At 44.2% G+C, this 12,176-nt stretch overlaps 1 protein-coding gene across 2 annotated transcripts in view; it reads right to left on the reverse strand.

The window, feature by feature from the left end:
- The window catches only part of SERPINB2 (serpin family B member 2), a 15,244-nt gene extending 4,782 nt beyond the window's left edge, over positions 1-10,462 (reverse strand). The window contains exons 1-5 of one of the 2 annotated variants that reach the window (XM_049619713.1): positions 10,410-10,462; positions 6,269-6,445; positions 2,114-2,233; positions 686-814; positions 59-176 (exon numbers count right to left, since the gene is read on the reverse strand). In XM_049619713.1, the coding sequence (XP_049475670.1) occupies positions 59-176; positions 686-814; positions 2,114-2,233; positions 6,269-6,436 (535 nt within the window). In that variant the 5' untranslated portion in view covers positions 6,437-6,445; positions 10,410-10,462. Of the gene's footprint in view, positions 1-58; positions 177-685; positions 815-2,113; positions 2,234-6,268; positions 6,612-10,409 lie in introns of those variants that run through there. The other variant, XM_049619712.1, reaches the window with a different exon arrangement.
- Between the last annotated feature and the right edge of the window lie 1,714 nt (positions 10,463-12,176).

Raw genomic sequence — 12,176 nt, forward strand, 5'->3', positions numbered from 1 at the left:
GTGTAAATAGATCGGAGTTTTATAAGAGAAGAACAGAAAATAATTGCTTTGGTTTTACCTTTGGTTTGAGTCTTGACCCAGGAATTAATCTCTTTTCTGGCTTCTTCTGCACATTCTAGGAAGTCAAGCGCCTGGGGTTCCGTAGAGTAGTATTTATTGGACAGTTGTATATATTCCTTTAAAACAAGAAATGGGCCAAAGGTTACATCGAATATATACCGAACAAGTCTTAGTATAATTGTAAATCACGAGCTCTCCTATCAAGACTCAGGGGCCTGAGTAGGTAGGGGTAGGGGTGGAGGGGGATGGGGGGGTTGGGGGTCTGGAAGAGGAAATGGTGTGGATTATAAGTGCTCTGTTGACCCTCTTCCCCACACTCATTTGCCCTCCTGCACTGTGCGTTATAGACACTAGGAAGGAGGGAAAGGCTGGGCTTGTGGTAGCAGCTCTGGAAATCACTGTCCCTCTATATTTAGGACTCATTCTGCACACGAGGCTTTTGCAGCCACGGGAGGGGTCATCCAACAAAGGGAGCCTGCCACGACCAAGGGCGTTCAGGAGCCTTAGGGAGCTTGCGTGGAACTCTGATTCTCTCCACGACTACAGATTCTCTCAGACTATAGCTTTGAAAGTGACCTCATGGCATGTTGGGGGCCTTGCAATTTCAATTACAGGTTTCACTTACTTCCTTGAATCTCGCAGACTTCTCTCCAAACAGCTTATTGACAGTCTCCAATAAATACCCCCCTGTGGATGCGTTGATTGCAGAGCTGAGCGAATGGAAAGATGAATGGATTTTATCTCCAGCTTGTGCCTTAAACAGAAAAGAGGGACTCTATTTATATAACACAGGACGACTAAACAAGTTATTTCTTAAGCAAACATTTTTTTTTTCAATGCAACAATAAAATGCTGTATTAAGGTATACTTTTTTCTGACGCTTTAGAGGAATCTCTGAGGAAATACTTTTGATGCAGTGCATTAAAACTAATGAGGTAATGTTTCACTTGTTTCAAATTTTGCTGCGCCTACAGGTTGTACTTAACCGTGAAGTGACCGGCATCTTAAAGAAAGTGAGGCTTCTTTTATGATTTCCTAAACTTCCAGGTCTCTAAGGAATTTTATTACATTAACATTTAAAATCTAGAGGGGATCTAGAAAAAGTTCATATAATGCCTGAAAGTACCCATTTTACAATTAAAGGGCAGTTTGTGTAGTGGAAAATCTGGGTTTTCGGAAGCCTTGAAAACAAAGAGGAATTCTGATCCTCAACCCCGAGTTTGTAAGCATGATGGTAGACAATGGGGCTTAGTCGCTACAGCAGCCAAGCCCGGAACCCTGCAGATGGACTGTCCCAGGTGTCACGGGAGACCTGGCTGAGTCTCCATATTGAAGGGGGTCTCTCCACTGCCTCTAGCCCATAATTCCTTGGGCAGTGGACAGATGGAGTACCATTCCCAAGAAGGAAGCTATGGGAGGTATCTCCCCCGCCTAACTCACAAGCGTGATTATGGAAGTTGTTTATTCAATAGGAGCACATCTATGCCCAGTTCTTGTAAGTTAGCTGGATAGCTTGTGTTTAAGGAAATAGAGTACTGAGAAAAGATATTAGTCTGAGATAGACAGATGATAAATAGATACATACACACACACACACACACATTACACACATGGACAGATGATAGATAGAGGGGTCTGGAGGGAGATCTAAGTGTCGATGGTCTCTCACAAAATCACTGGGCACGACCTACCCCACTCCTCAAGTTTTGGTCACTCCTTACCTTCTCCTACCTGGAACCCTGCATCCGTGCATGTGTATTCTAGGAGTTGCTACCACAGTTTCAGAATAAATTACACATGCCCAGCTCCGGGTGTGATCAAATTTAGACTCAGTCTTGGCCTGAAAGTCATAAAGTATAGCTTCTACCCCGGCCCTGCCCGTGCTTCGCGGTGTGCCCGTAGGATATTTATTTAAGGGTTCTGAGTCTCAGTTTTCTTTCGATGAACAGGGGAAGTTGTACTAGTTTCTTTCCTTGTCTAACATTGTGACTTTAAGACAAGAAGATTCCAGAAATAAAATACAAAAGAAATTAGGAACCAGTGAGTCAGATACCTGCAAAATAGCCTCAGGATAAGGGCCCTTCTGGATCTGCTGCATGAGTTCACAGCCCGTGAACTTCTCCGGGGTCACTGCAGGGACGTCATGGGCTCCAACTTTGTTAAACTGAAACACCTACAATTGGAATTAGAGGGAATAGATTTATGAGTATATTTTCCTGCTAGATTACTTGACCTGTAAACCAGTGGCAATCAAATACCTCTTAGTGGTCCTGTCTGTTTCCCCGCCTTTGCGTCGGGGAACGAGCACAGATACTCTTTATACAAAATATACTAGAATATATATTGTATTATAATATAAAAATAATATATATTTTTACATAATATATAAGAAATTTCCCTCATAGAAAACAGCCTGAGTTATTTTATATTAATCCATATGCTGGCCATTTTGACAACAATTTGTTATTATGGAGATGATTTATAACCTCTTCACGAAATCATCTAAATTATCATCCAGCCCATAAGTTGCCTTGATAAAAAAAAATGCCAGTATTTTGAAGAAAGTAATAAAGTTAATTCGTGACCTCCCTTTTCAACGGCCTTATGTACTACATACTTTTAATCTGTCAAAAACTACAAGACAAAGTCAGTTTGAGCATAAAAACAGCTAATCTTAACAGGTATCGCCTAAAATACTCGCACATACCATATTACACATAGAAATGAACATCCAGGTGGGGGGCAGGTGACAGGGGTCAGTTGACACTATGAACCTCTTTATGTTGTAGGTGGCAGATCCAGATATCACAGTGAAGCTGGCAGGTGCAGACTGGCCCTCTATGAAGCTGCCTCAGACTCCTTCCCAGCATTACAACTTCCCAGCCTGGCCTCTCCAGTCTCAGCACCCCCAGGCTGGCCCTGTACCCAGGCCTCCCGCCAGCCTCCAACAGCCCTTGGGTCCCACTGGTCCTGCGGCACATCCCTTGTGGGGCCCACGGTGAGGAGGAACTCATCTGGTAAACAGACTGATGGCGGGGACTCGGCTACCAAAGGAAAGGCAGGCTTATCCAGCCAGGGGATGAGTGTCTGGGTTGGAAGGAAAGGTGGCAGGGGTTGTGGGATCTTTCTCTGCTCCTCAGATTCTACACCATAAGTCCTAGCTGACCTTCTGAAGAGAAGTGGTCCTACTCTGTCCCTGAAACAGCATTTCTGGTTTTCATCCCTCCTAGGGAGGTTGATGCTTAAATCAGGAGTCTCCTGGGTAACACTAAAGCCTTCCTGAGACACTGCAAAGCCTTCCTGAATCATTGCAAAAGCCCCTGTAGAAACTGGGAAATGGGAGGGGGGACCCTGGGCCGTGCTGAGTCATGGAGTAAATAGGGAGGCAGGCACACTACCCAGATAGGCAGCTGAGCCGGGGCGGGTCTGTGGCCTTATCCTGAACAGAAGAGCTGGAAGAGAGGCACCTGGGTGGCTCAGTCAGTAGAGCGTTCCAACTTCAGCTCAGGTCATGATCTCACAGTTCATGGGTTTGAGCCCCGTGTCGGGCTCTGTGCTGACAGCTCAGAGCCCAGAGCCTGCTTCCAATTCTGTGTCTCCCTCTCTCTCTGCTCCTCCCCCACTCATGCTCTATGGCTCTTTCTCTCAAAAATAAATAAACATTACAAAAAAAGTAAAAAATAAAAAGAGCTAGAAGAAACACTCCTTGCTTGCATGCCGGTCTCACATAGATGTGTGCTACCAGAGTTCATCCTTTCGATGTCTTCCTTTCTTCCCACTACAACACCACTGTCTTTACCAGCCGCACCAATTTTCAACAATGCAGCCTCTTCCTGCCCCTGCTTCCTTATCTGCAAAATGAGTATGGTGATCATAGCCTCTGCCTCATAGGATTGTGTAGCATGGGGGCAAATTCATAAAACGCTCTTAGAAAGGTGCCTCGCTAAGGCACTAATAAAGCATTAGCTGTTAGATCAAGGACTGCCAGCAGCTGCTTTTCATGTTATCTCTAATCTGCACAACTGTCTTGCAGGCTGGGTATTTCCATTCTCATACCGTAGATGAGAAAACTGAGGTGCAGGGACTTTCAATGCCTTTCCTCACACACCTCATAAAGAGTGGCAAAGCCACCGCTCAAACCCAACCTGGCCTGTCCCCCAAGTCCTTGCTTCCTCCTCCAAGCCAACCAGCCTATTTTTCTTTTTAGTAGAGAATTAACCAAATTTGCCTTTAAAGTTTAAAATCCGTACATGCAGCGGAGTTACAGGAAAACATAAAATCCTTGCATAGACCCACGAGCTTAAAGCTCTTTCCCAATACGGAAAAGGTGTACTGTGCCCAGAGTGACCAGCAAGTTCATTTGCCTTTGGGATCAAAATCTATTTTTCCATTTTAACAACGTAGAGTACTTACTTCACTTATCATTTTCCCTCAAAACATATTGCTTCTGATCCCTTCTTCATTAAAAAAAAATTGAGACCCAGGGCGCCTAGGTGGCTCAGTCGGTTAAGCGTCCGACTTCAGCTCAGGTCATGATCTCGGGGTCCATGAGTTCAAGCCCCGCGTCGGGCTCTGGGCTGACAGCTCAGAGCCTGGAGCCTGCTTCGGATTCTGTGTGTGTCTCCCTCTCTCTCTCTGTCCTCCCCAACTCGTGCTCTGTCTCTCAAAAATAAATAGACATTAAAAAATTTTTTTTAATTAAGACCCCGCCATTTTCTAAAGTTTGCAATGCAGCTCACGGTTTTTCTTTTTTCAAGGGGAAGAAAATTAAGAGGAAGAGGTGTTGCCAAATGTTGCTGGTATCAGAGTTGAGCAACCGAATTTTGTTGAAAGTCTTGATGGCTAAACTACCAAACACACACAGGGAGTGATGGTTTTTTTCTTCCTTTCCTCCTGCAGTGAGATTGGCTAACACTCTTTCTGTGAACCACCTCAACCAAGGCCCAAGGTAAATGGGTCACTGTGCACCTGAGGACGCATCTGCACTCAGCCACGGTTCTCATGGGAAACGCGAACATGGCCAGGGGCACTTTGGTGTGACTCAAACACAGTCCGTGCTTGTGAGGAAGTGGAGCCTGGATTTCAAGCACACAATGTCAAGGTTTGTGTGTCTGTGAATCTGAAAGAATCTTAGTTGCGTGATGACCGTATCTGGCTCATGGACCGAGGATGTCTCAGGAACACGTGCCTTTTAAATGTACCGAATTCATCCCGTGGGAGCGCCGTGGTGCGGGGTTCAATGCATTTCCAAGGCCCTTGACTCAGCGAAAGTGTCCCCTGACTGAGCTTATGTCCCTTCACCAAGGACTGAAGCCAGCGGCCTTGACGTAAATACCTCACAATGCTGCTGCACACCATGCGGACCTCGATTTGGAAAACGGGGCCGTCGTGCCACACCCCATTTTGTTGACATGACCCCACGGGGTGGATAACGTGGCCGAGGCCCTGTGATGTCACACGCTCCCCTTGTCTCTCCAGCAGTGTGGTGACCAACTCTTCATGACACTCTCTTAAAACCACTGGAGGGGTTCTTTGATTGTGTGAGGAGCGGACACATCACAGCGGTAGAGCCATTGAAAGAGCCTGATCTAGGGGCGCTTGGGCGGCTCAGTCAGTTAAGCCTCCGAATCTCGTTTTCAGCTCTGGTCACCGTCTCATGGTTTCATCAGTTCGAGCCCCGCATCGGGCCGTGGGCTGACAGCGTGGAGTCTGCTCGGGATTCTCTCTCGCTCCCTGCCCCTCCCCCGCTCGCACTGTCTCTGTCTGTCGCGAAACAAATGAACAAACTTAAAAACAAAACAAAAACCAGAGCCTGATCTAGGAGTGAAGAAACCACAGGAGACCCTGGGAGCTGCTGGGCTCACACTGCCTTTTCTTCCAACTGTAAAATGACACTTGTCTTAAAGCCAAATGAGATAAAGCACGCAAGATGCTTTGGAAAGTATAAACATTATGTTATAAGACACCGGATGTTGTCACTGTTTCCAGCCTTGCACGAGCAGAAACTCTGGTGCGCCCTCTGCACTCGACTCGACGGTTGTGAGTTTCTGTGGTTTAGCGGTTCTGCAGATTTGAATCTAGGCCACTTGTGTCGTAAGGGCACATTACGATTGTTGCAGTCAAGCTACCTCCGAACCATGATATTGCGATTCTATCATTCCACTCAGGAATGACCCAGTCCTGGTTTGGGGCTTTCACAAACACTTACCCTGGCCATCTGGTCTGCAGTGTTGCCCCTGGCACCGAGGTAGACCATGGCCATGGTGGATGAGATACTCCAGGGGGAGAAGAAGAGATTCGGGGTGGAGCTGGTGTTTGCCAGATGCTTGAAAAAATTGAGGGCGAATATCGTGTTTGCCACATAAAGGTCTTCCATTGTTTCAGCCTAGAAGGAAAGTGAGGAAGGAAAAAAAAAAAAAACAGCTCTAAAATGTGACTCAATATTTTGGGTGATATCAGCAGAGTAGCACAGGGTGTACCCTGCACGGGACAGGGGCTCCCTCTCTGCTCTTCCTTTATGGAACCACATGAAGTAGAGGCTGGAGGGCGTCATGCTCGTGTGACCTGTGCAGCCACAAAGGGCTCCATGCTTGGTGAGATGCTCTGCTCTCACCAGCTTGAGTAACTTACTCATAAAATAATGAAACTTAGTCATTTTAAACAGGGGGTTCTGCATTTTCTTTTTGCATTGGATCCTGGGGATGATGTGGCCGATCCTGAGATGTAGTGAACAGTTAAAAGATGAGTAGTGATACTCCACACAATAATAATAACAATAATAACAATAAACAGCGTCCATTAGATTCTTACTATACAACCGATGCTGTCCTAAACATTTTACCAACCATTTAATTCTTGCCAAACCCTGTTGAGAAAGGCATTGCTATTCATGTTTTACAAAGGAAGAAACTGCTGCCCAGAGCATCAGAGAAGTGACCAGCGTCCCTCACCTGGGAGGGGCAGGACTAGGCATTGAAGCCAGGTGGGGTGGCCTCCACGGTCATGCTCTCAAGCTCTGAGCTGCATCCACAAATATACAGCACGCACAGAAGCAAACACACACATATTCAAACGTGTGCCACATGCACACTTATTCTTGTCGGCCCCGGGTTGAGACTGTCAATCTTCTTTCAGATTCCCTGCTTCTAGAAGCGGCTTAGAGTCATTGTTTGAGGGTTGGTATTTTCACCCAGCTCCTACCTCCCGTCCCCCCGACCCCCACCACACACACACCTTCATCTGCAGCCGGCTATGAAACAGCTCCCTCTGCTAGGGAGTTCAGTATGGGGGTGCTGGAAAGGCCACCTGCTTCTCCCGACACCCTCTAGCAGGAAAGACCATTGTAGGCAAAACCACAGAGATCATCCTGGGAGCATGAAACACGCACGTGCACGCGCGCACACGCACACACACACACACACACCCTATCACCACCTGAAGATAAAGGACAGACACACCTTCCGTGACCCAAGACTCCGTGTGCAGAGGAATGCATGGACACACCCGAGGTGTGTAGGTATCTGTTAGTACTGGCCAGTGATCGTTTCTCGACTGCGTATTATGCTCTCACGGTGGCTTAAAACACACCCTATAATTAACCAAAATATATAAATCTACCACATGACGCTGACACTCACGATCCCACAGGAAATCTTCTTGTGACCGTGGCTTCTCAGAGCTGAGGAGGGGCTGAGGGTAGGCCCCAAGGTGAAGGACATCCTGCATCTGTAGGCTTGGCTCGCTCAGCAGGCTTCTGAACAAGGGCCAGCACTCACTTTCCTCCCAAACAAGGGCCAGCACTCACCTTCCTCCCCATCCGTGGCTGTCTTAGGTGACCACTTGGGTCATGAACCCTTCTTTTTAAGAAAAGTATTGCCATTTTGTTTCAAGGTTTCTCATTTGTATTTTATCAGGACACAGTTGTAAATTAAGCAAAAGTTGTCCCTGAAACTGTCACCTCTTCTCATTCAATCCTCACAGGATCTGCAAAAGGTAGATACTTTGCCTTATAGGTTACCTCCTGATGCTGAGAGAGGCTAAGAAACTTGCATAAGGTACTTGCAATGGTGCAGGGATTCAAGCCTAGGTCTGCTTCAGAAACCCACTCGAGCCAATGCCCCCCACTGCCTGTCCTGCTGGTGATGAACTGCACTGTTGTGTGTAAGAGTTTGGGCAAGTTACTAGCTTGAGAAATGCTAGAAAGAGGAAATGAAAATAGGAAAGTAGTGAGTCTGTTATGCTCCTAGAAGGAGTATTAAGTTAAAAAAAGAAAGAAAGAAAGAAAGAAAGAGAAAGAAGAAAGAAAGAAAGAAAGAAAGAAAGAAAGAAGGAAAGAGAAAAAGAAAAGAAAAACAAAACAAAAAACCTCACTTTTGTTTTTTCTTGCTTCATCACTGAGATTAGATTAATTTGGGTGACTCAGAAATTTGTTTCCTCTTCCTTCTACTGATGTAAAACCATCTGTAAGTTAATTAGGCTTATTGGGCAGATGATTTTTGTAAATTATATCAATAATATTTTGGAAACAAACTGAGAATTAGCATAATAAATAAAATATTTCTCTAACCTCGTATGAAAAATGTAAATAAGGCCCCAGAGCCAGAAAAATGAACTGTAGGCTTCTCCTATATCGAAATCTTCATAGTCTCCTGTGTAGTAGGTCACTTTGACACTAACAAAACTTAAGTGTAAGTTTAAGTGTCAAGACAAGCTATTGGAGAGGCTTTTAATGCCAAGTTAGATTTCTGGCGACTGTATAAAGAAAAAAAAAGTAAATAAGGACAAAATTCAATTGTCCCATATGCATTTGCTTCTTTTAAAAAGTCTAGCTTTTATTTTTTAGATAAAGTGCAATTAACCGCACGTAACATAAAACAGTAATATGTCACGTCTATACTGCCGTTACTAAATTCCTTCAGAAGCGTTGTTTTGTTTAATTTATGTAATCACTTGCCCAGGAGAATCTAGTAATATCTAGTTACCAAAGGATAAACATGCAGTTTGCCCAGCTAGTGAGCTCCGAAGCCACGAATCTCAGTCTTCTGATTCCGAGCCTGGTGCTTTTCAAATGGGGTTTGAGAAGCTTTTAGCCTTCCGAATCTATCAAGGCTTACGGAGAGTGCGTTTCCTCTCAGACAAGTCCACGGCTCACATTTGGGAGGGAATCTGCCCAAGACAATGTCAAACTGACATCCCAGAATGACATCAAATAGCATAATTGCCCCAAACAGGTAACACCTGTTGGGATTTCTTAACTCCCACAATTTACAGTTTCATTACCTTCCAAATATCATGCCGCTAATTAAGGTTTAATATTATCACGGAGAAGAATAAATGGAGAGCATATGTGGGGCTGAGCTCCGTGACAGCTGTGTCACTTCCTGCAACACACGTTGACAAGTGTGCACTGGGACTTGGCACACGAACCAAGAGGTGGGGAGGGGCCCCCAGGCACACCATCACAGCCCTCTTCCCATGGACACTGGATGCCAGATCTGAGTTTGCTGTGGCTTGTGAAACAGTTTTGCCACTACGGGGTGGGAGTACTTAGAAATTGACCACAAACATCAATGCAAAGAGAAAACAGTAACTTTCAGGAAACCTCCCACCCAAACTTATACATTCCCTTCCCAACAAAATCAAAAGCAATTCCTGTCGTTCGGTGACTTTCATAATGAATGTCTGTTTATGGTTATTAAATTATTTATGAAACTATTACTTCTACCAATCCAACAACTAGTTTGGCTAATTCTTCTCTTTCACTAAATTGACCAATTATAAACTAAACTTCAATAGATAACACTCTGGTGTTAAACTGACCCAACCCAGTTTGCTTCATTTCTGGTTTCTGATCGTTATAAAGACCGTCATCTTTTTAAAAAAAAATTTTATGATATTGATATACAATTTATAGTTTACCTTCCTTGCCTAAATGAATATATGTTAATCAACCTAACTCTTTCCATCAAATTCAGTGCCAAAACCCTACTTAGTAAAGAACATCCATATTCTAACCTGTTCGATGAATTTGGCATCATCACCTGCGTGTGCACTTTGGTTCGGTTAATGCTACACAGGCATTTGCTGGCTCCTGAGATTCAAGATTAAGTCTTAATTTAGTGCCATATTAAATGTCAATTTGGTTCAATATTAAATGTAAATTTAGTTCAAATCTTAAGTGACAATATTTTCACTTAAAAAAATCTAAACGAGAGACATGCCCCTACATTTTTACTCTTTTTCTAAAGACATCCCACACTTTAATTTTCATTATATTAGTAATAGCAGCAGGAAAGAAGAAGAAATGAAACCATATTTCATGGAGATGGCCATGAAAATCAGTGAGATACCTGGTTATTCCCGGAGGCACTCCCGAAAGGAAACAGTCCTCAGCGAGCTGTCTGAGTACACACATGGAGAAGGCTGGTTTTATAAAGCTCTGCCCCTCCCACGGAACATTTTTTTTCCCTCTCTCTCCCTTTCTAATCTGTATCCTTTGAGTGATTCAACATTTTACTCAGAAAGACATCACTATTATAAAAATGCTTGTTTGCTAAGGCACCCTTTAAGAAATTTGTTCTAGAGGATGACGTCATTCAGAAACTTAAGAATTTTGCAATACCTACACATGCCTGTTAAAATTAGCTGAAGTCTGTCAGCCTCAGGTTCAAGTGTCCCCCTCTACACATGCGCCCAAGGACAGTGCCGAATTCTACAACGTCCCTCTTATCTTTGTGCAGGAAAGGCTGGTGGGTCTTTGCAATATTTAAAGACAATGCAATCCTTTTTCTCTCTCGAGTGTAAGCAGCCCCCAAGCGACTCTTGGGCATGGAAAGGAAAAGAAAAACCACTATTTTTCCTCCTTGGAGCTTATTTTAAACTGTCTTAAATTTCTCCAACTGTAATTTCCTAAATGATTCTGGTTCCAGCCTAGTCCCCTGTCACCAGCCACACCCAAAGAACTTTCTATTTGCCCATCTTTCCAACGCAGATCTTATCTTCTATTATACAGATAAAATCCACTGTGTACTTGAAATTGACTTTTAACTGTAGAATCACGATGTTGAAAACTTGATTGAAGAAAATCACTAGGTGTTTCGATACAGCCAAAGGAATTTGAGGAACAGAAACAGATAAAAGACACAGTGAAAGATAATTTGGGTCTAAAACTGTTCGTAGTGCTGTAGCTTTTTGAAAAGTGCAACACACTGTGAAGGTGGCTTCTCTTCTCTTTGCTTTCCTGTTACGTATGGAAATCCCCGAGAAGGGATGAGTGGAAGTAAAATCATATCTCTTCTCCGCTGCTATGGGGAGCTCCATGGCCATGTGTGGGAGCTGGGTTGACAACCTGCATGCCGATGAAACCAAGACTATGGATTTGAGCCCCGTGTGAGCTGCTTATCTTGGCTGTGGTTCACAGAACCAGATCAACCCTCACCTCATCTTGCTCGGTTGAGTCTCTGGCCATAATGAGTGGAGGTGCCTTAACCCAAACCCCTCGTTATTATCAGAGGGACAATGGGATAGGCGTGTTCTTCAGAATCTGTGTCTGGCAGCCAAAAGCCAAATTATGTGATTTTTTTTTTTTTTAATTTCTGGAAGATCTCAGGTCACATGAAAAAAAAGCTGGAATCCCACACTCAACAATGATCTTTCAACTCCTAAGTGCTCCCATTACATCAAATGAAATTTTCGGGTAGCCGTTGACACTTTTCCAAGTTATTCTTCTCAACAGGAATGCCTCCTCCCTTCTCCCCACTGACCCACATCTGTGAGGTTCTTCTCACATCCCAGAGATCCCATGAAATCCAGTTTGATTTCTACAATCTTCAGTGAACTCATGCTATGCAGAACTGTACCTCTCAGAGCTACAACATGAAAATGTATTATTCATTGATTCACCATCTAATCGTGTGTGTTCTAAGTATTTTATTTGAGTGAACTTCTATTCCTCAGTAGATTCCACACTGGATTCCCCTTTAGCAGCAAGAACAGTGCTGAGCATCAAGTCGGTACTTACAAAATATCTTTTGACTGAGTGAAATGTCAAAATTTTCGAGAAAAGCCCTTTAGTGTGGTGAACAATGATAGGGATCCTGAGAGACTCAGAAAGCTCT

The sequence above is a fragment of the Panthera uncia genome, assembly GCF_023721935.1.
Source record: "Panthera uncia isolate 11264 chromosome D3 unlocalized genomic scaffold, Puncia_PCG_1.0 HiC_scaffold_8, whole genome shotgun sequence".
Taxonomy (NCBI): domain Eukaryota; kingdom Metazoa; phylum Chordata; class Mammalia; order Carnivora; family Felidae; genus Panthera; species Panthera uncia.